Source organism: Ascochyta rabiei, chromosome 10 (assembly GCF_004011695.2).
Source record: "Ascochyta rabiei chromosome 10, complete sequence".
Taxonomy (NCBI): domain Eukaryota; kingdom Fungi; phylum Ascomycota; class Dothideomycetes; order Pleosporales; family Didymellaceae; genus Ascochyta; species Ascochyta rabiei.
Genome location: NC_082414.1, coordinates 974,837 through 995,570, shown reverse-complemented (window position 1 = coordinate 995,570; position 20,734 = coordinate 974,837). Strand labels below are relative to the sequence as shown.

Below are 20,734 nucleotides of genomic sequence, written 5' to 3'. Positions count from 1 at the left end.
TCACGTAAACGGGGGATCTACACATCGCCAACAAAGCACTTCTACAACTGCCCTGATTCACACATCTCCACCAGTAAATCCTATCGACCATGGACTGGGCATCGAAACTGCCCTTTGGGCAATCGAAACATGCAGAGCCACACAAGGATGAGCAGTCGCTCACCACTCTGCTGAGTGCAGAGCAGTGCGCAGATCTTACGTTCTTGATTGCGACTATTACAGCTACCATGCGGCAATCCCTGCTGGACACCTTCATTGCTGAGGAAGTACGACCGGATCCCAAAGCTGCAAAATCAGAAGAACAGACCTTGATAGATGCACCGTCTGATCTTGGCAATGTCGACGTGGCCAAAGAAGACAGATTGAAGCAAGAGCGAGAGAAGCGGGAACAGAACGCAAAAGAAGAACTTGCAAAGCCAGAGGTACAGGAATTGAAGCAAGAAATGTTGAGCTACTTCGACGAATGGAGAGGTAAAGTCATTAGTCGTATTGGCGAATTGGTGAACTCGAGAGAAGAGGCGAAAGAACAGACCAAACACGTCGAAACTGAAAAGGTTCAGGGGCTCGCCGAGATGTCTGGCACGGAGACAACGAGCCTCAGCAGCCTCTCACAAGAGGACGAAGACGAAGACACAGCTTTCAAAGAGCGCTATCCAGCCGTGGACTCGATACTCGCACGTCTGGACGAGCCCAAGCGTGCCCTGATCCTGCACTCCTTAGTGCTTATACTTCTTAGTCTGGAGCACTACTCGGCGCATTCGCGAATCCTCCTACTTTACCTCACCAGTTCTCTCCACCTCCGTCTTTTCATCCTGAAGAAAGACGAAGAAACAGTCGCTCAGGGCCTCCTCGAAGCTGCTTCCCAACAGCTCAACGCAGATGCCGAAACAAAGAAAGCAGCAGAAGCTTCTCAAACCGCACGGAAATGGAAGGTCGGCCTCGCCAGCGTTGCGGGTGCAGCCCTCATCGGTGTGACTGGTGGTCTCGCTGCCCCTCTCATCGCAGCAGGTGTAGGCTCCGTCATGGGTGGTCTAGGTCTTGGTGCCACAGCTGCTGCAGGGTATCTAGGCACGCTGGCGGGCTCTTCAGTCCTTGTCGGCGGTCTGTTCGGCGCGTACGGCGCACGCATGACCGGCGACGCAATGGATGCCTACGCACGACAAGTCGAGGATTTTGCATTCTTGAACATCCACCGCTCGCAAGACCCTTCGAAACAGGACAACGAGACGCGCCGCTTACGTGTTGCTATTGCCATCAGCGGCTGGCTGCGTGAACCTGAGGAAGTCGTTGCGCCTTGGCGCTACATCGGCAAAGGGACTGAAGGTTTCGCGTTGCGCTGGGAGCTTGAGGCTCTGCTCAAGCTCGGACATAGTCTCGAGACTTTCATCACGAGTGCGGCGTGGGGCTACGCGAAGAAGAAGATCATTGAGCAAACCGTCTTCGCCGCCGTTTCGGCCGCTATGTGGCCCCTTGGTCTGCTTAAGATCGCAAGTGTACTTGACAACCCGTTTAGTGTGGCAAAGTATCGCGCTGACAAAGCGGGTGAGGTGCTCGCCGACGCTCTAATCAACAAGGTTCAGGGCGAGCGTCCGGTGACACTTGTCGGTTACTCGCTTGGTGCACGACTCATATACTCGTGTCTGCAGCGTCTCGCGGAGCGAAAAGCATTCGGACTCATTGAGAATGTTGTGCTGCTAGGTGCACCATGCCCGTCCGATACCGCGGACTGGCGCAAGATGCGCTCTGTGGTCAGCGGCCGCGTAGTCAATGTGTTCAGCACGCAAGACTACATCTTGGGGTTCCTGTACCGCACTTCGAGTGTGCAGCTGGGCATTGCCGGCCTACAACCCGTTCTGGGAGTACGCGGTGTTCAGAATGTCGATGTTACGGAACTCGTGGATGGGCACTTGCAGTACCGGTTCATCACTGGTTCGATCCTGCGCAAGATCGGCTTCGAGGACGTCGATATCGCGGAAGTGGAGAAGGCCGAGCGTGAGATGGCCAAGCAGAAAGAGAAGGAAGAGGCTGAAAGGAGGAAGAACGAGGGCGAGACGACAGGGGATGAAGAGAGGGACAGCGAGAAGGAGAAGCAGAAATTGGAGGGTGAGGTGCAGAAGAAGAGTGAGCAGAGCATGTGGCAGGTTATGCAGGAGAAGACGAAGAGTCTCGATATTGGAGGCTTCTTCGGAACGAAGGAGGACGCAGGGAAGGTGCCGCCACCGACATCAGCAGCAGCTGGTGAGCAAAAAGAGCTCAAGAAGGCCTAGGCACTGTCTCAGTATGTGCCTAGCTGTGGTGGTATACACGTCTGGAAATTGGTAACTGTTACACAAAGAACATGTATCAAAAATTCTCTCATAAACATCTGAAATCGTCCAATGTGTGTGCTCGGCTCTGATCCACACACACACACACACACACACACACGTCTCGATCCCCAGAAATCTCTCAATAATGTACATCTAGGAGAAGTCCTCACCCGTCTCCTCAATGGTAGCCTTGATCCTCAACAGTAGCGTCGTCTTCCACTTGTCTAACTTGCTCATCTGATCGTACTGGAACAGCTTATCAGCAAACATCTCCTGATCGCCCTCCTGAACCGCCGCTGTAAGGTCACACAGCAACTGATGCTCCCTCTGCTGGCTGAAACTCGGATCCAGCTCCCTATACCTGTCGAGCGCGGCATTAACACCGACTTGGTCGCCAGTGCATAGCTGGCAGATTCCTGCCTTGAGGAGGTACTCCTTGACAGACCAGCGCATGAGGTTGTTCTGGATGGAGGTCTTGGCAACCTTTTCGTAGAGCGAGATGGCTTTGTAGTAATCTTTGCCTTCCAGCGCAACGAGATCGGCTGTCTTAAGCCAGAGTTTGTTTGCAAGTGCCTGTTGGGGTTTGTTAGATTCTTCCAAAAACGAAGAGTGGGGTGCGTGATGTACCTCGGCATTGTCCTGTTGTATGTTAGCTTTTGTTGTTTGAGTATTCAGGTTTGGGACTTACACTCTCATACCAACCAGCTGCCTCTTCGTAGGCTGCGCCTGCACGGGCATTGTCACCGAGCTCGACTTCGTAGAGTTCGGCAAGGTTCTGTTTGTGAGTGGCTGCGCGGCGGAAGTTGCCTTTGCTGCAGTAGTGTGTGATGGCCTTGTCTAAACACCTTGCTGCGGCCTCCGGGTCGTCCTTACGGTAGGCCTCTGTTCTGGTGTTAGAAAGGGCTTTATCGTCATAGAGAGTACAACTGTACTGAAGGCTTCTGTGAGTGAATTGGCTTCGTCGTCTGGCTCGTTCAGCTGTTGGCGCTGGACTGAGGCTGCCTTCTCGAATGCTTCGCCGGCCTCCTTGCCTGAATGTAATTAGTTTCCAGACACCACGACTTCAGTTTGATTGATCCCAGGAATCTATTACCCATCTTTTGCATGCGGAATGCATTTGCTGCGGCGACAAACTGTTCAGCTGCTGCCTCGTCTGTCACGTGCGTTAGATTTTGATTCCCATCTTGATCTCAGGCTTTTGAAGCTGATCATACACTTGTCTTGCCGCCCACCAAAGAAGCTGAATCCACCGGATGCCTTCTGCAGCGAGGTCTCCGCCTGTTGTAGCACTTCAGTATCAGTTGTCTGTTTTGTGGCTGAGTTCAAGAGAGTGCCCCACCTGACGGAGCAGCGCTCGTGGGTCGCCAGCCATCTTTGCGTCTATATGAATGTCCTGGGTTGTGTTCTGGTTCGTGGTAGTAGCAGAGAGGGGAAAGAAGTAATTCACAACGTATATCTTGAGGTTCCGTCGAGACAGGTGGCTGCGTTAGCTGCTTCAAAGGCAATGACGACCCTGGATGGCCAGTGCGGCTTCCCGCTGACTCTACGACCCTTAGCCACAAACAGGCTAGTGGAATTCGAGCTTCGACAACAACTTACTGTCTGGAGCAACAGCTTCCTTACCAATCGTATGTGGAGGTAACCGAACGACGTGAAAGTGTGTCCGCAGCTGGAAGACTGGGTAAGCACCCATAATCAACATCATCGACACCATCGATAGCGCTTGTCGCAAACGGACCACACCTTCACAATGGCCTCACGGTGCGCGTTACTAAGCACCAGATCGCTCCTCCAACCTTTACGTCGCGCCCACCGTCCGTTTCATACGTCATTACGGTTGTCGAAAGTTCAGTCATCCAATAGTTCGGTGACGCACGGCCAGGAGAGACCAGGGATTCATCCAGACGAACTGGAGCAGCTTTTTGCAGAACCTACCTGGTCCGTCGAATCTCTGCTACCACCGAAGACACGCGCCCCAGACGCACCTCAGATCTCCTCGAAGCAACTTCACCATCTGCTCCGGCTCTCGGCGTTACCGCTCCCCGAAACGCCTGAGCAGGAACAAAAGATGCTAGACACGCTGGCAGCACAGCTGCACTTTGTGGGCGAGATCCAGCGAGTCGATACAACGGGCGTTGAGCCTTTACGAGCGATACGTGACGAGACGAGGGCAGCCGAGCAAGAGCAGACGATTGGATTGGATACACTCAAGGAGGCGTTGGCAAAAGAGAAGATTATTGGCAAGTGGCACAGGCGCGTTCAGAGAGACACTACGTCGGTCGATGCCAAAGATGTCGAGGACTGGGATGTTTTGGGATCGGCTGAGAAGAGAGCTGGCAGATACTTCGTCGTGGATAGTGAACGACCATCGGAGTGAAGGGCACACGCACGCATCCAATGTAAGTCATTAATTGTCGATATTCATCGTAAAAGTTATGTATGCTGATACATGACTTGCCATAGAAGAAGAGGCAAGACACAAAACAAGCCCGCTCCATGATGCGCCTTGGTATTGTACTGAAAAAACATCTGGAAACAAAAAGATAAGTAGATCTTAAAGGCCGGACGTGGAACAACAAAGGAAACCACAGCAGACCGCGATTGGCATGAAAAGCCTCCATTTCACTGCGTAAGCACCGCGGCTGGCTGGAGCCATTCTGGGCATTGACCCAAATTTCACCAAGACGAGGCGGCGATCTCTCGAGGATCGTGGTCGCAGTCGCAGAAACATCGTTCTTCGTCAACGTCAGAAAGGTCTGGCGTTGATAAACGGCGTAGTCGTGGTGCTGGGGGAGGTGATAACGACTTTGTGTATTTGATATCCCTCGACTTGGTTCCCGACCTGTCTTCACGTGATTGGACGATGACGCTTGACTCCTTTGACCCTGGTCTAGGGAAAGATTGCTCAGCACACACGATGGGCTGTGTCCTGGAACAATCTCCCTTTGATTGCAGACGCTGCTTTGGCGGTGCTTTGACGGGCGGTGGCTGGCGCCAAAGTGGATACGACTGAGCGACATATCGACCCTGATCGTCCTGATGGTACGCGACTTCTCGATACTTGTCGGCCCTCGGCAGATGGCTGTTTTTCCCCAACATCTCTGGCGCCGACAGTGACGAAGGCAACGACGGCATGGTGGAGACAATAACTGATGCGCAGGGGTATGAGATGCCAAGTAAGAAACTACTCTGAAGTGTCCAAACCTCTTTGCAATGGGCAAGAGATGGAAGTTGATGGCAGTTTGGTGTTGCGTGGATATGGTGGTGTGAGAGTGGAGGTGGGAGGAACAGAGAGGTAGATTTGAGAGGTGGGCGGTGCGAGGTATATCAGTGCAGGTCAGCCCGCCAAGCCGAGCATCCCCCGGACACAACTTGCTACCCCCCCAACCACGTCACCCCTCTACGACCATGCAACTCTGCGCCGGCTAGCTGCGAGAATCTTAATGATGGTCAGGGAACCCATCCACAAGCAAGAAGAGTTTACACACGATCTGGGTATCTCAAGCAGGCCTCATATGCCTCCAGGGTGCAGCACGAGCGGCCTCCGACGAAGAGTCCTTTCTCACGCTACTCGTGTGCAAAAGAATTTGTCCAATTCGAGAGAACATCTCCAGGCCACTTGTGTAGCCGATGCATCTGCTTGCGCTTAATGCTCGACATCACCCATGCTGCCGCTGAGCATCTGATATCTGACTGCCAAGCAAAGCCGTTCGACTGTTTGAAAACAACTTGGTGAACTTCTCGAACCACTCACTGAGATCTGATGCCCTGGAAAAGCACTTTGCTTGTCCTCAGAGCTATCATCACAAGATTGCACCTGGGTGTTGAGCACGCCAAGCGGTATCTCTGCCAAGCATGAGGAATACAGTTGGCAAACTTTGCACCATCGCTAGCACATTCGATAGGTTCTTCTTGCAGTGTTATTGTTATTTCTGTTCACATGATCACTGCCTTCAGCACTCGTTCGTCCAAGCACGTTTGTGGTATGCGAAGACGACCCCAAGGCCAGACATCGCATCATGTGTCAGTTTTCTGCGTAAGGCAGCCATCTGGTGCCCACGTATCTTGGATTTTTATCAATCACATGCTCTAGGAAACGCTACTCTTGCAGCACAAATAGCCAAGTCTGATACACCCCCAGTGCCATTTTCAAATATACTCATCAACACTACTAAGGGCGATTTCTTAGTCCTCTTTTCCAATACTTCCACCCACAAAAGTCACCTCAGGCCACTCCACAGACGGCAAGTCTTTCTCCGGCTCCAGCTCCCCATCAAGTACTCCATCAAAGAACTTGGTCGTGAACTCCATCAAGATATCGTACATCCTTGTACCACTGAGCGTCCCAATGGCGAAGTCGTCCGGCACCTGCTTCCTCAAGTCTAGCAAATCCAGTCATAGCCCAACATCTGAGAAGTCAACATGACCATTCCCATTCACGAGCAGCTCCCCGTGCCACCCAGTCTGAGCACTTAAAGATAGCAGCTGGCTCGGATCACCGAGGCCATGCATGAGCGTCAAAAGATGGCTTCTTTGCATTAACAGTGTCGTTAGCCAGTGTGTCGAAGAAGGAGCCGTCGTAGTCGAGACTTGCAAGGACCTCGTCATGCGCAGAAAGCAGATACGTTCCGACGCTTCCGCCCAGAGAGAAACCAAGATTCAGGTAGCTTGAGGTGCTAAACGGCGCGCCGTACTCAGCAACCGGTCTTGGAAGCAGCTGAAGCAAAGCGTCGAAGTCGCTCTTACGGATGTCGTTTACACGGAACGTGAACGGCATGTCGACACCCCACGGTAGTCTATCGACACGCCGTGGACAGTGGTGTTGGTGTTGGTGTTGGTGTCGGTGTTGGTGTCGGTGTATGGAATCTCAAGGACTGCAAATTCGCCGGCATCATCGACGCAGATGACCGTGTACCCACGATAGGCCAATTCAGACTGCATGACAGTGCTGACGACGCAGGGCGAGCTGGCGCCGGGAGAGAGCAAACAGAGTCGGTAGCCCGGGGCTGCTAAGGAGAACAGGAGCTTGTCATTGCGTGTGTATCCATGGTCGCTCCAGGGCGGTTGCTGGGAGCTTGTACTTTTTCGAGTTGTCGAGCGCGACGGCGATCTCGGGACTCGTGTATCGGAGTGTAGCATTTGCGTTTGGCGCTTGCTCAGTAGGGGAGAGGGTCGTGAGAACAAAGTAACTGCTGATGTTGGTGGGAGATAGTGGGTCGTTGACTGTAGTGTGGTTGAAGACGTGTTGGGTCTTGCTGTTGTGGTACCGCCCAGATGGCTTTGGTAGGTAGACTCTGTCAGTCATAGCCGCCGCTACAACTACCGGCGTGGGTCATTGTAGGTCGCCTTACTATGGGTGTTGGCGTTTGCATCGGTGCGGGGGCTCGGTGAGTTGATAGCACAGGACCATGCACCATCGCTCACGGGAGCTCAAGTCTAGACGATGAAGCACAGTAGCTTACGCAAGTCACGACGTCGGAGTAGAAACAGCATAATTCGAGGCGCCCCAGAGCTGATCCGTTGTCTGGATGCAATTGTGGTAGTTGTCTGGCGTGACGTTTGAGGAACCAATGTTCGAGATGGGTCCTGTCAGCCTCGGCCACCTTGCGACCCTTCTGGACGCTCGGCAACCTCGCAACCATCACCGCATCTGGGGATATCTCGTTTCCTGTTTATGAAAGGGAATCGGACGTGGTTGCTCTATGTATTTCTGGAACCAGACCTGGTCACTCAAATTACGCGCAAGGCTTCCACACGAGCATCATCTGTGGAGTCTCGAGCATCTCGAGACTGTGGTTTTAGTGAAAGTCATCTGAGCGAGACAGACCAGCGAGCGACTTCAACGTCGTGTTCTGCGTTGATCGGGAAGTTGCTCGATTTGTCACGCTACTGAAAAGCTAAGGTACTGTGCAGAGTAGGATATATCCGTGGTTCTGTTTTAGGGAGACTTGTTGTTCCTGCTGGCAAACACTTATCTTCTTCGTGTGTAGGATCGAGGCAAAGTGCCTTGTCGGCGAATGTTTCCATCGGCCTTGCAGGACTGTCAGTCGCGCAAAGATCCCACCCAACAGCTCAGTCGCGACCTATCGACAGAGATCTGATGAGCTTCGATCTCGCTTGGCTCTCACATACTCCTTCCACCCCTCCCTCCCCATGTACTTCTCCATCAACGCCCTATGCCCCGCCAGTCTCGCCAGCCGCGCAATCATCGCCTGAAGCGTCCACGGCAGCCACCATCTCAACGGATCCAGCCACCACGCCGTCGGGAACAGAACAAGCTGTTCGCCTTGATCCACACATGGTCTTGTACGTCCCAGCCCGTCATTGTGCCGACGGTGCCTTTGGCTACGACTGAAGTTTCAGATTGCGAGAAGTGCAGATGCCGCGGTGGGGCTTGGGGGTTTGCTTTTCCTTGAGACATGGCGGGGAGGAGGTATGTGCAGCGCATGAGGACCGCGGCGTTTAGGAAAGGAGGGGGGTTAAGAAACTCGAGGATGAAGGTCGAGCTGTAGAGAGTATGGGGGTCTGAAATCAGCCTCGCTGCTTCCATCTCAGCGGTCACGCTTGAGTTGTGTGGGGCTATGGCGATTTATCTGTGACGCTTGATCTGTGGCACGTGTGCTGCGTGCGAGAAGTAATGTTCAGAAGTACAAGTATCAGCAGGAAGCGCAGTATAGATGTATCTTATCTTGGCGTTCAGCTCCCGACCTACGCAAGTCCAACCAAAAGAGGCAAGGTTTCGGCGGTCTAAGTCAGCGAGTTCAAGGATAGCCAAAGTTGATCGACAAGTCAAGCAATTTGCATGCTGGTGTGAACTAGCTGTAAATAGGTGAACATGGGTTTTTATGCTTTGTACGCTCAGCTTCTCCGTACCGTCGTCTTTCCACCACCAAATTCCGGTCTTTCCGCTCCCTCGCTACTACGTCGCGGAATGTCTGCGCTTACAACTGTAGGCACATTTGCCAACTTGGACGCCAACACGCTGCACAAATTTTTGGACGGCAGCGTGCACAGCTCGGACAGCTTGCGCTTTCGTTGTGGTGTATCGTCTCGTCTCGTTCTCCGGTAATATTCATCTACCAGTCGTCCTTGTCGGACTCATCGTCTATGAATGTATCAGCATGGTGGCAACATGAAGAAAGAGACGTTGAACTTACCACTGTGGCTAACTTTAGCCTTTCTCGCCGCGAGCGCGCTAGCCAATGCTCCAGCCAAGCCAGCATCTGCTCCTGGTGTTGCGGGACCTCCACCAGCCCCAGGCGTCGAAGCTGGCTCTGACCCTGGCACTGCTGCTCCACTGCGATCCTTCTTCTCCGCGTCCGAGACCTTCTTCAACCTCGCACCTCCACGAATGTCTGCAAGCAGGCCATCGCGCCCAACTGCAGCTGCCTTTGGCAGTGGAGGACCACCGGCTGGAGGCGGTGGTGGACCAGCATCCCTTGATGGCATTGGCGGAGGTGGAGGCGGTCCGGAGCCAGGTGGCATTGGGGGTGGTGGGGGAGGGGCGCCACTGCTGGGCATTGGTGGAGGAGGGGGTACTGCACTGTTGGGCATTGGCGGAGGAGGGGGTACTGCACTGTTGGGCATAGGCGGAGGAGGGGGTACCGCATTGTTGGGCATGGGTGGAGGAGGCGGGATCGACCTCCCTGGCATTGGAGGAGGAGGGGGAATCGAGGATGTGGGAGGTAGTGGCGGTGGTACAGGAGCCGAGCCAGCCGGGGCGGGCGGCACAGGCCGAGACGATGTCGGTGGTAGAGGAGGTGGTGCTGGCGGCGCATTGTTCATTGGTGGTGGAGGTGGAAGTGATGTTCCTGGCGTCTTCGGCGGCAGTGGAGGCGGCGCTGACGGAGTGTTTCGCGCAGGAGGCGGAGGTGGGACGGGTCCGCGACTTGGAGGTGGAGGTGGCGCGCCTGAAGGTACTCGGTTGCCTGTGAAGGGAGGCGGTACACCGAACTTGCCTCCCGCAGGCTGGTCCTCGGCAGGTACGGGTGTCTTTGGTGGTAGTGGAGGCGGAGGTGGACCAGAAGCAGCACCTGACTGCGCTCGCACTCGGTTTGGTGGTGGAGGGGGTTGGTTGGCAAACTTGCCAGCATCTGCGAGCGGAGGAGGTGCCCTGAACACCGGCTTCGGGGGGCCAGGAGGTGGAGAGGGCTCTCGTGGAGGCGATGGGGGCGCAGGATTCGAGGATGAGGTGGGGTTGGGCAGTTCGGTCTTTGTCCTTCGAGCTGGCGGCGGCGCTGGAGGCGGTCCTCGCTTCGAGTTGCCGGTGGTTTGAGGACTGATGGTTCGCGCTGTCGGCGGCGCGCTCGGCGGAGGAGGTGGCGGTGCTCTCGCTCTCCTTGCCTCGTTGTCAGCTTGAGCTTTCTCGTCATGCTTCTTTTGCTCAATGTACAGCTTGATAAAGTCTGCATTTTCCTCGATCTGGTCTTCTGTGATGCCCATGGCCAGCAGTTCCTTCAGCAGTGGCTGCCACGAGGGGTCTGTAGTGTCGATTGCGGAGCTTCTTGCGCTTGTTGCGTTGGAGTGGCTGCTCTGTGAGGGCGACACAACACTCAGGGCTGGTGGTGGTATGATGGACTGCGGCGGCGGTGCCGGGTTCGAGGAATGCCTGTGTCCAAACAGCCCTCCCAGGAGACCATGGCCGTGGCTCTTCCCGTTGGCGACAGGCCCGCTGCTTCCTGCTGCCGCGCCGAACGGCTTGTTCTTGGTGTTCTTGTGCGCGTTCTTCTCGCGGTCGTCCAGCTTCTTCTTGAACGTCTTGGCCTCCTTCTCGTCGGCAAACGAGAGGCCAGCGAGACATTCTTCGAGCTCGAAGGTGTGGAAGAAGACGCGATCTTGGTTGTAGGCGAAGGTGTCGTATATCTCCTGGTCCCAGATGACGCCGCGGTTGGCAGACTGCACGAGGTTAGCGTCCGACCGCGCAGAGGGCTGCGCGTACTCACGGATATGTCCACCAGCTTGATCCAGAAGGTGTTGCCGACCAGGTCATTGGCGAGCACGGCGGCGCCCTGCAGTCCCGTGTAGGTCCAGTTGTGCCGGTCTGGGTAGGCAACGTACAGCTTGGCGACGGCGACGGCGTGGATCTTGTTGGCCGACTTGGGCACGGTGCGTTTGACCGTCAGCTTGTCCTCGTCGGACAGGATGGAGGGCATGGCGGCGGTGGGCTAAGAATGGCGGGGGGAGGTTCGTGGGTTCGTGGGTGCGTGGGTGCGTGGGTGCGTGGGTGCGTGGGTGCGTGGGTGCGTGGGTGCGTGTCGAGGTGGGAGATGGGGGTGCTTCCAGCTCAGCGGGGCCGTGGTGCTCTATGCGCCGACTAGGCAGCACATGAATGCTCTGGTGTCGCACTCGTCCGGCTTGCGGTGCGGACAAGTCAATGGCTCGATGCTGAGTAGCCGCGCGTCGCACCCGCCACAAGCTGGGGAAGAATGGCTGTGTCGGTGGTGTCGGTGGTGTCGGCGGTGTCGGCGGTGTCGGTGCTGAGTGCGAGATGCGAGATGCGAGATGCGAGACGTCAGTGAGCGCTGCTGCGGCTCTTTCCCGACTGGCCCGTACCAGTAATTGCGGTTCTAGCGTCAGCCAAGAAGAGCCCTGCCTGTGTCAAGGTCGTCGAATCTCGACGGACAGGAGGCAGACCAGGAAAACCGTCTTCCCGCCTGTAGGACAATGGCAATACACGGCCTATCGACGCTCGTGACTATGTACCCTCGTTGCTGGTGCTGTTTCCACCGCAGGGGTTCGCTGCGTAGGCTCAGGTCCCAATGCCCGCACGCGACACCGCCAGCTCCTTCGACCAAGATGGCAACCCAACGACCCAGTCAGGAAACACACAAGTTCTCGAGACAATCTTCCCCGGATCAGGCAGTTTGATCGCTTTGCATAGACACCTCATGCCACATTTGAGCACATTAGAAGCGCATGCTGTGAGTGTGCGCTTGCTCCCACGTGGTTGCACAAAGTCAGGGTGCAACCAACCGCCAGGGCACCCATGCTTGCAATGAATGACGCATGCATGGCCTTGGACACCCGCCGGAGCAAGCTGCAGCACGAGCACCCTTTACAGCCATCACCATAATCAGGTCTTCTAACCAGACTCGCCCATTCTCTCACCTCCTTCCATGATCCACCTTGACCACAGCACTTCTCCAACACCATGGCCGTAAACTGCCATCCCTTGCCATCTGCACAAACACAAACAGGCCGGCTTGCTCGTCGCTCCTACACGAGCTCGTTCAGTTGACAACAGGCAGCCTCACGGATGGAGATGATATAGGCGAAGCTCAAACAGTGGTATTCTTCTCAAATCGCATGCACATGCAAACAAGCCGCTCTCACATGACAAAATCACAAGCCAACACTCTCCCACTCTTTCCAAGCTGCAGGCTCAACGGAAGCCGCCAGGCATGAAAGGGCGATCGGCAACCTCCTCGTCGAACTTGCCATGCTGCTCAGGGTCAAGCGCTGTCTTGATAGTCTCCTTCTCGTTACGTGACTCGGCCACAACCTGTTCCATCTTCTCCTCGATAAGAGGGTGGCCTTCGGGGAGCTTGGCCTCGCCGTTCTGCTTTTGTGCACCCGCAGCAAAGGGACAGCCTGCAGCAGCAGCATTGTCGAGGCCCATAGCCTCAAGCGCTTCGGTGACACTGGTGGTCGTGGTCGTGGTGGGTGTTGCTGCACCACTTGATGTGCTGTCGACTATGTCGGCCGGTGCCATGCCTTTGTCCACCGTCTCCTTCTTCACGACGCCGTTGGGTGCGATTTGCCTGAACATGTCCATGGGATCGAACCATGTTCGCACAGACTGCAGCTGCACCTTTTCGTTGACGGTGGCCACGGTGACACCCTGAATGTCGATTGAGCCTCCGTGCGCCTTTGCCGTGACCTTCTCGCCCTTGTTGTTGATACCAATATAGTCATTCTTCATAACACCCCAGTGTCGCCACCTAAAGCTGACGGTAGGAGGTCCGCTGTACACCTCTAGAACTTCCCACGCAAAGGTAGGCATCATGCGCTTGAACGTCTTGTGACTGCTAGCAAAGTCGGAGTAATCAGGCGAATAGTACTCGTTCGGTGCGATGATGGCGTTGTACGTGCCGACCTTGAGCATGGCTTCCGCGCCTTCGGGCTCCGAGCCGTTGATGGCGAATGAGTACTTCTCGTGATCGATGGTACGCCAGTCAGAGATTACGGGCTTGAAAGAGGCTTCAACCTCCCAGTTCTTGACAAGGTTCTGAACGAGCTCTGGGAGAGAGCCGGCTTCGTGTGACTTTTGCTTCGCTGGACTCTGTCAGCTGTGTAGTACAGATTGCCGATCCGGTGATACCAACTCTCGGAGAAGACCTTTCTTGTCTTGGAGTAATCCGGAGCTCTGCCGTACCGCCAACTGACCTCTATGTCCTTCAAGACAGCATCGGGATCAGTAAGGTAGTCTGGAAGAGCGGGAGGAGCCGGCTCCTGAGCAGCCTCCTGGGCAGGCATTTGCTGAACATCTGCGGCTGCCATGGCGGAATCTCGACCTGCGATGATTTGGGGTATTCCAGAGTGTACGTGTCAAAAAGAGAGCAACGGAAGAACTGAAAATTGAATTGAACGCTGCAGTTGCAATGCCTCTCAAGCAGCTATTGATGATTTAAATGGCCAGCAACGCGTCTAGAACGGAGTTGTATCCAAATATGCTTGTGCCAGTGGCGGACTAATCATGCAGACATGCAACAATAGAGTCGGAGGCTTCTGTGTGGTCGAACAGAGACACCCTAATTGGTCGCGCTTGCGGCGTTTGAAGCAGGTCTGGTGGGTCCTGAGGCACTTCTGTGCGTGAAACGGGACGTTCAGCTCGGCATCCTGCCGATGTGGAGGTCCAGACAACAGTCTGGCACATCAGCAAGGCACTGGCTGGATCAAGGACCCAGGACTTGGGTCAGTGAGGAGCTGATTGCTTGAGTGAACGAAGCTCCAAAGACGATTGTCATCGCTAGCACAACGATAAGCATCTAGATGATTATGTAGCACCACAGCTCAACGCCCATGTTGAGCATGCTGCCAAATTCTACCAACAGAACAGGGGCCTGCTATCATCAACGGTACATTCATGGTTCAGCCAATATCGCTCTGGTTGATTATGAGACACTTACCCTTCAAGGTGGTGGGTCCGAGATTAGGAAGGCGGGACTCGATCCGAGCGGGAGATTGTTTAACCTCCTGTGGGGGCTGGTTCGTTACCGGGTCCAGATGTCACATGCCAGGAACGGGATGCTGTGGCTGAACGGTATCTCCCTTCACTCCCAAGGTGTCGTTCAATCAGCGCTCCATAAGCATTCAACCTGCACAAGTAGGAGCAGCTCTTGCGATGTGCATCGGGCGATACGTTGTTGTGCCATCGTAGAGTATCGAGCCTGGAACGAAAGCGGTGATGCGCGGACCGACTTACCTACCTGCACAGCTGCGGCGCAGTCGACATTAAGTTCAAAGGTTCCAGGGTCCCGTGACACACTGCAACATCGACCTGTCAGCCAGCGCTCTCAACCGCGATCTAGGAACAGAGATTCGGGACATGCACCTCCGTTTGGAATACGCATCAAAGTTATGCGGATGCCTCAAGCCACAGCCTTTTTCAAAGAAGCTTGCGAAAAGCTGACAGATCTAGACACTCTGCTCAATATAATAGTGTCCGCCTGATGGTTATGCGGTTGACAGGCTTTCATCGACGCAAGCTCTGGGCTCCGATCGTTGCGAGAGACGCAAGGATTCCATGCTCTGGTGCCGTGTCGACCGCTAGTTGCGGGGTTCCTTGCCTTCTTTCGTTGGTTGCTAAGCGTTAGCTGCAGGTCAACGGTCAATTTTAGCTCAGAAGTGAGACTTCACCCTTTTGTACTTCTTGCGCTCCGCGTGTTCTTCCGCGGCCTTGGCTTGAAGGCCAAGTGGACATTGCTGGGTCGTTGGCGTGAAGAAAGGAGGTTGCAGTGATCAGAAGAACGCATGTGTTCGTTAGCGCGATAGATGTGACGTCAGGTCCAGGAGACGTAAACACAACTCTGCACTTGTTTGCGCCTTACCACCCCCGTCAACGACAGTATCAACACTCAAGATGGGACGTCGGCAACGCCTAATCAGTACTTCTATCCTGCGCGCAATATTCGTTACGAAGCCTGTGAGCGATGATCATACTGCTCATCCCGGACTGCTCGCGCGCATCCTTGCCTTCTTGTCCATATTCCAACTTACACTTGCGCGTTATTGCGATCAAGTTTTCAACAGGCTAAGAAACGAAACATGGGGCATTGAGGAGGAAGAGTATAAAGAGAGTTTTAGGAGTCCCAGCAAAGGGAAGCGGACCGATCTGAAGCCCGTTGGAGACTTGGGATATTCTGGCTCCGTACGTGAGGCTTTGATCTGGTATAACTCGCCTCTAATAGATCACAGACATTCTTCACGACGCCAAATACCAAGTTTTTAGTCAAGTCGTTGCCGCGTCACTTCGAACAATCCTTCTTCCGTAAACGACTCCTCGAGCCTTATGTCGATCACATGCGGTTCAACCAGGACTCTCTTCTCGTCCGCATTACCGATCTTCTCTATTGCCCAACATCTACTCTTGGTGCCTTTCTGGGTGCCGCTCCGAGCCACCACATAGTGATGGAGAACATCTTGTACGGAAAGTCAAGCTGCAGCAAGAATCAACAAAAGCAATGGGAAACCTTCGATTTGAAACCGAACGACTACTTCTTCCCGGAGCGAGATATTGCTGGCGGCAGACTGGCCCCAGAAAGCGTCAAAGACCGCCTCATCGATGAGTTCGAAGACAAAATCAGAGTAACCATCGATGAAAAAGAGGAACTAGTTGCGCAACTGTCCAAGGACAGCAAGCTTTTGCAGGAGAACAATGCGGTCGATTACTCACTCTTCTTGGTTCGCTTTCCCGCAGACATAAACTCCGGAAAGCACAAGGTCCCGACCCCTCCAGGTCGTGGCTCAACGTGGCGCACTGGTGTTGTCTCGCGAGATGGAAAGTGGATCTACCGGGCCATTGTACTGGATTTCTTCTGGTCAAAGGATGCGCTGCAAGCACAGGCTTTCACTGGCTTGGTAAAGCTGTACAATACGCTCAAGTTTGGCAAAGACCACGGACCGATGAGCATCACGACAAGCAGCGACGAGTACAGGCAGAGATTTTTGGGTATGGTGGAAGACATGGTCGAGGTGCCGGACAGTTCGGGACGACCATCAGGTGAGATCAGAGCTGCATCTAGCAGCGCTCAAGGAGTTTGATAGAAATTCGGCCAAATTCGGACCGTCACTTCCCGTTTGACTTAGTCTTGGAGTCGCATGGTGTTCAAGGTGAAGAGATACCCTGCTCATTGGAATCGATGTCTTCCTACATGATCGTCGCACGAAATCGTTTTCTTAGGTGATTCTGATGTCAATTAACGACTTCGTTATGAAGCTGGATAACGCACCGGTGATGCATGCCACGAGAGTCCCTGTGTGCCCTGCATAGCGCGTGATTCGTAGCCAGGGTTTTTATACGGTATCTGCCGCAAAAGACGGTGATTGGTTTTGGGCCTGTCCGCGTGTTCTTCATGGTTACCGCAGCCCTACCCGTGCTTTTTGCGGCAAGGATGCAGGCGTTCACGAGATCACCTGAAGTGCAAAAGACGCTACGTCATCGATACAGCGGGCACGACCGAGGCTCGACCTCCATAGCAAATCAAGTTCGACTGCCTGAACATACCCTTTTCTGAAGCTAACACGATGGAAAGCCATGTGCAAGGGAAAAGCATCTGAGGCTTGTACTATGGTAGTCGGCATAAGTCTCGTGAGTGGGAACAGCATGCCAGGGGCCCGTATCGGAGACGCAAAGAGCTCATACTAGGTATATGGTCCAATGAGAATAGACGCAGATGCTGGCACCCTATGCAGAGCTGCGGAAATCCCAATACGAAGCCACAGCGCGATCTACTCACAAAACTCATGCCAGCTACTAGAGGTAGTAGGCTGTTTCTATGGAAAGATCTGCGGCCTTCGCGTTCAAGCGTGCCACCCCGGCGGAGTGGGCGGTGTCAGGACAGGGTGATGTCATCTTTGTACTCCACGAGGCGCTACACTTCACGAGCGACAAATCAGAGCTATCGTGACTTTGGAGCGCAAATGCCAGCTGTTGCTTCCTTCCCAGTGCGCATTAGAACGCACTTGCCGCCAAAGCAATTATACCTCGCTGTGCCTTCATCACGCTGGCAGTTGATCCCAACCTCCCCAAATCCCATCCTCCTCGCACCTCAGATCTATATTGTTTATACACAGCTACCATCCAAGGCTGCAGACGCCTAACTAACCCTCACTACGGTCTTGCCCACACGCCATCGCCCACCAAGCCTCCTTGTGCTTCCGTAGGTACGCTGGTTGTGACCCAATCGCAGCCGCGATCGTTGGGCCTGCCTTACGTCACACGCCTGGCCACGCCATCCGGTATCCTAGCGAGCGCCCCATCGAAAGATGTCGGTTCTTGCGTTCAAGGCGATCGGTTACGGTGCGGAGCAGATACCAGACAAATTCTTCGAAAAGATCCCAGGCGGTTATTTCAAGCCTGAAGAGAAGAAGAAAAAGGGCAAAGCCAGTCGATCGCCACCCGAAGAGAAGAACAGGCGCAACGGTGAACGATCACGACGAGAGCGCAGCCCGCAAAACGACTATTCAGATGACAGCGAATACGATACAGACCACGAAGAAGAGTTCAAAAGGAAAGAGCGCAGACGCCGGAAGAATTCAGGAAGAAGCACTAGCAGAAGCTTAAGCCGCGGAAGAGACAAGCAGCGCGGCGGAGACGTGGACGAAGAGCGCAGCGACAAAGACATGGCGTATCCCGAGCAAGGTCAGGGTCAAGGACCGTATTTCCCACCACCGCCAACGTCCGAGTATAGGCCGTACGACCCCCAGGAACATGCCTCCAGGCGAAGCCAGGATGGTTATCGACCAACGTCGGCCCAGCCTCAGTACGGCTACCCAAACCAGGTAAATAGTCTCTTTCGTTGTCGAAGTGCGACAGTTCCCATGGTGGCCTCTCATCCAACGCCGGTGAACTCGCGTCCACCGATGTTGCTGAACAGACCGTCTTCGAGCGCGCCGTCTCCTTTTGCTGGTCTGCAGCCTCATCTTTTCGAACATCTTCGTCGGGGCACTCCCATTTCAGCTTCCTTCTCCCCGTCCTATGAGCCGCCTCTCGCGGCTATATTACGTCGCCCACCTACTAACACCCCCCAGCCAGCAGATTTTCAGCCATTCCCTGACCAGCCGTCCATCAACAGACGTGATGGCACCTCGCCGCCTGCAGTAGCATATGGTGACGAGGCTGCACATCGCTATGAGGAGATACAGCGTGCAAAAGCAGGAAGCACACAGCATCCGCGATCCGGTTCGGCAGCGCGCTACACTCCTGGCCCTGGCTATGCGCCATCTCCTGCAGTGATGCCTACTGTGCCAATTCCACCACCACCTGTTGGGATGAATTCTCCCCCAGTTGGCACAAATGCGCCATATGCTCCTTACAACCCCGCGACCTATGCTGGCCACGATCCTGCTTACGCTCCCGGAAACGGTTACGCCTCACCTCCACCATTCTACCGTCAGCAATCACGCTCCCAGCCTACCTTTGACCAAAATCAGCGTTACTCTTCCTACCATACTCGCGGTTCTGACCAGCAAGTCTCCCAGTACAATGACCGCCACTCCCCAAGCCGCCGTAGCAGTACCAAGCCCGACCGTCGAGAACATCGGCATAGAGCTAGGTCTGCAGATTCCCGCAATTCTCGTCGCGAAAGTTCTCGTATGTCTGACATGCGTGCAAGGTTCGACGATATGGATTTGCGCACAAAGAATCTAGGGGCGACAGTGGCTGGTGCGTTGGCAGGTGGCTTTGCGGGCAGGGCTGCAGGTAAGAGTAGGCTGACAATGCTAGCAGGTGCCGCAGCCGGCGCGCTGGGTGGACAGGCCATTGCTACTAGAAATCTCGACAGGTAGGTGAAATATGACGATGCCCGGAGTTTGCACTGGGACTTACCAAAGAACAGGGCCAAAGACGAACACGGGCGACTCCCATCGCGCTCACGCTCACGCTCACGATCTCGACACCACAAGCGTGACGATCGCGACCGCAGCCGTGATCGGAAGAGCGGTGGTGGCCTCAGAGCTAGAAGCAGAAGTATCATTGAACGTTTCCGCTCAAAGTCCCAAGGTCGAGACGATCGCGACGACCGCGATAGACACCATGACAGCGACAGTCACTACGACAGTGACGACCGCCGCCGACGTCGTGCCAGGAGCAGAGATAGTCGACGTCCCGATCGTGGTTACAAGGTTCATGAGGAACATGATTACTTGACTGAAGCTGATTCGGACGGCGACGGATCACCTGTCGTTCAGCGCAGGAAGAAGACTACGAAGCGAAGGGACTACTAAGCTCTTGTTCTCGGACGTGGAAAGAAGAATGCGAGAGGGTTTTTGGTAGACGAAGAGACGATTGATTTTACGACTAGCCTTGGGTTTTTGTCTTGCCTTTTGCCTAGCACTTGAGACGCTATTAAGTCAAGGAATGATTGATGACAACGAGATATGAATGCATTGACATTGGAAACATTATCCGATTGAGTATTTAGTGCTTATTCTTGGCATGTTCGGTCATGTCACGCTCGTCCGCCGCACTACTCGAAAGGGTCTTGTTCCGGCCTAATCTATTAATCTATGAGCAAGTGAAGCCCCGAGCAGCACGGTCAACAGCGGCCGTTACTACGCTTTTCATCCGATCTTAACCTTGCAGCGGCCGACTGTGTTCTTTCTCTCGTCACCTAGCTGCAATCAGCTGGCGGAAATGTTCCGTCTACTATAAAACCGGTCCCTATGTTCGGCTCGCCTTCCCTAGGCATCAGAATCTCACGCTTCTCGGCGAAACTCTGGCTGCGCACCATCGGACGACTGTCGCCGTCGCTCACCGTAACTCATTCACTGTCAGGATATTTTCTCTTGGTCACGCGAGCCGGAGTTGAGTCCGGTGGCACGTTTACGTATGGACGCGCGGAAGCGATGGAACTCACGCCATGATTGGTGGTGGACGTGTAGGTTTAGCGTACGGGCCTGAAACAATAGGCAGAACAGTTCTTGCTCCACGAGAATTGCCTGGTAAGGGACGTGGATCCGCGACGTGTGCAATCAAGTCTTATTAGAGAGGGCGGGACGGCGCTGCTTAGACGCTCCTGTACTATGGTATCCGGCGAAAGTAGAGTCCCATGGCCAGTGCAATGTGGAGGAAAAGTAGAGGCTTGGCAAGTCCGACTCCCGAGGTTTTCTTGGCTTTCCACCAATTAGCGGACATCTTTTCTCTTTGTTATCTGCATAAGCGTCTGTGCGCGTTCGTTATAAACATTAATAGGCGTTTCTGCACA

At 54.4% G+C, this 20,734-nt stretch overlaps 10 protein-coding genes across 10 annotated transcripts, besides 7 other annotated features; 4 read left to right on the top strand and 6 right to left on the bottom strand.

Annotated features, from left to right (window-relative positions):
• Nucleotides 1-89: 89 nt before the first annotated feature.
• EKO05_0006432 (uncharacterized protein) lies at nucleotides 90-2,267 on the top strand (the record flags this gene model as incomplete). The annotated part of the gene is made up of 1 exon (XM_038946113.1): nucleotides 90-2,267. The coding sequence occupies one exon, from the start codon at nucleotides 90-92 to the stop codon at nucleotides 2,265-2,267; it is 2,178 nt and encodes a 725-aa protein (XP_038797927.1).
• Nucleotides 2,268-2,400: 133 nt separating this feature from the next.
• Nucleotides 2,401-2,427: a tandem repeat.
• Nucleotides 2,428-2,462: 35 nt separating this feature from the next.
• On the bottom strand, nucleotides 2,463-3,681 carry EKO05_0006431 (vesicular-fusion protein S17; the record flags this gene model as incomplete). The annotated part of the gene is made up of 7 exons (XM_038940560.1): nucleotides 2,463-2,882; nucleotides 2,937-2,948; nucleotides 2,998-3,191; nucleotides 3,242-3,340; nucleotides 3,403-3,462; nucleotides 3,524-3,587; nucleotides 3,649-3,681. The coding sequence occupies 7 exons, from the start codon at nucleotides 3,679-3,681 to the stop codon at nucleotides 2,463-2,465; spliced, it is 882 nt and encodes a 293-aa protein (XP_038797926.1).
• A 378-nt stretch (nucleotides 3,682-4,059) lies between these two features.
• On the top strand, nucleotides 4,060-4,686 carry EKO05_0006430 (uncharacterized protein; the record flags this gene model as incomplete). Its single annotated transcript, XM_038946112.1, has 1 exon — nucleotides 4,060-4,686. One exon carries the CDS (start codon nucleotides 4,060-4,062, stop codon nucleotides 4,684-4,686), a length of 627 nt encoding a protein of 208 aa, XP_038797925.1.
• Nucleotides 4,455-4,501: a tandem repeat.
• A 2,118-nt stretch (nucleotides 4,687-6,804) lies between the features above and the next one.
• Nucleotides 6,805-7,086, bottom strand: EKO05_0006429 (uncharacterized protein; the record flags this gene model as incomplete). Its single annotated transcript, XM_038946110.1, has 1 exon — nucleotides 6,805-7,086. One exon carries the CDS (start codon nucleotides 7,084-7,086, stop codon nucleotides 6,805-6,807), a length of 282 nt encoding a protein of 93 aa, XP_038797923.1.
• A 40-nt stretch (nucleotides 7,087-7,126) lies between these two features.
• Nucleotides 7,127-7,168: a tandem repeat.
• Nucleotides 7,169-7,338: 170 nt separating this feature from the next.
• Nucleotides 7,339-7,614, bottom strand: EKO05_0006428 (uncharacterized protein; the record flags this gene model as incomplete). Its single annotated transcript, XM_038946109.1, has 1 exon — nucleotides 7,339-7,614. The coding sequence occupies one exon, from the start codon at nucleotides 7,612-7,614 to the stop codon at nucleotides 7,339-7,341; it is 276 nt and encodes a 91-aa protein (XP_038797922.1).
• Nucleotides 7,615-8,547: 933 nt separating this feature from the next.
• Nucleotides 8,548-8,859, bottom strand: EKO05_0006427 (uncharacterized protein; the record flags this gene model as incomplete). Its single annotated transcript, XM_059636801.1, has 1 exon — nucleotides 8,548-8,859. The coding sequence occupies one exon, from the start codon at nucleotides 8,857-8,859 to the stop codon at nucleotides 8,548-8,550; it is 312 nt and encodes a 103-aa protein (XP_059492784.1).
• Nucleotides 8,860-9,385: 526 nt separating this feature from the next.
• EKO05_0006426 (uncharacterized protein) lies at nucleotides 9,386-11,461 on the bottom strand (the record flags this gene model as incomplete). The annotated part of the gene is made up of 3 exons (XM_038940344.1): nucleotides 9,386-9,414; nucleotides 9,467-11,204; nucleotides 11,252-11,461. 3 exons carry the CDS (start codon nucleotides 11,459-11,461, stop codon nucleotides 9,386-9,388), a joined length of 1,977 nt encoding a protein of 658 aa, XP_038797921.1.
• A 34-nt stretch (nucleotides 11,462-11,495) lies between these two features.
• Nucleotides 11,496-11,563: a tandem repeat.
• A 177-nt stretch (nucleotides 11,564-11,740) lies between these two features.
• Nucleotides 11,741-11,785: a tandem repeat.
• A 905-nt stretch (nucleotides 11,786-12,690) lies between these two features.
• On the bottom strand, nucleotides 12,691-13,808 carry EKO05_0006425 (uncharacterized protein; the record flags this gene model as incomplete). The annotated part of the gene is made up of 2 exons (XM_038940429.1): nucleotides 12,691-13,583; nucleotides 13,634-13,808. 2 exons carry the CDS (start codon nucleotides 13,806-13,808, stop codon nucleotides 12,691-12,693), a joined length of 1,068 nt encoding a protein of 355 aa, XP_038797920.1.
• Nucleotides 12,951-12,980: a tandem repeat.
• A 1,582-nt stretch (nucleotides 13,809-15,390) lies between the features above and the next one.
• EKO05_0006424 (uncharacterized protein) lies at nucleotides 15,391-16,571 on the top strand (the record flags this gene model as incomplete). The annotated part of the gene is made up of 2 exons (XM_038940431.1): nucleotides 15,391-15,678; nucleotides 15,726-16,571. 2 exons carry the CDS (start codon nucleotides 15,391-15,393, stop codon nucleotides 16,569-16,571), a joined length of 1,134 nt encoding a protein of 377 aa, XP_038797919.1.
• Nucleotides 16,572-17,795: 1,224 nt separating this feature from the next.
• On the top strand, nucleotides 17,796-19,754 carry EKO05_0006423 (uncharacterized protein; the record flags this gene model as incomplete). Its single annotated transcript, XM_038940537.1, has 3 exons — nucleotides 17,796-18,311; nucleotides 18,561-19,312; nucleotides 19,367-19,754. The coding sequence occupies 3 exons, from the start codon at nucleotides 17,796-17,798 to the stop codon at nucleotides 19,752-19,754; spliced, it is 1,656 nt and encodes a 551-aa protein (XP_038797918.1).
• Nucleotides 19,755-20,550: 796 nt separating this feature from the next.
• Nucleotides 20,551-20,734: part of a dispersed repeat that runs on past the window's edge.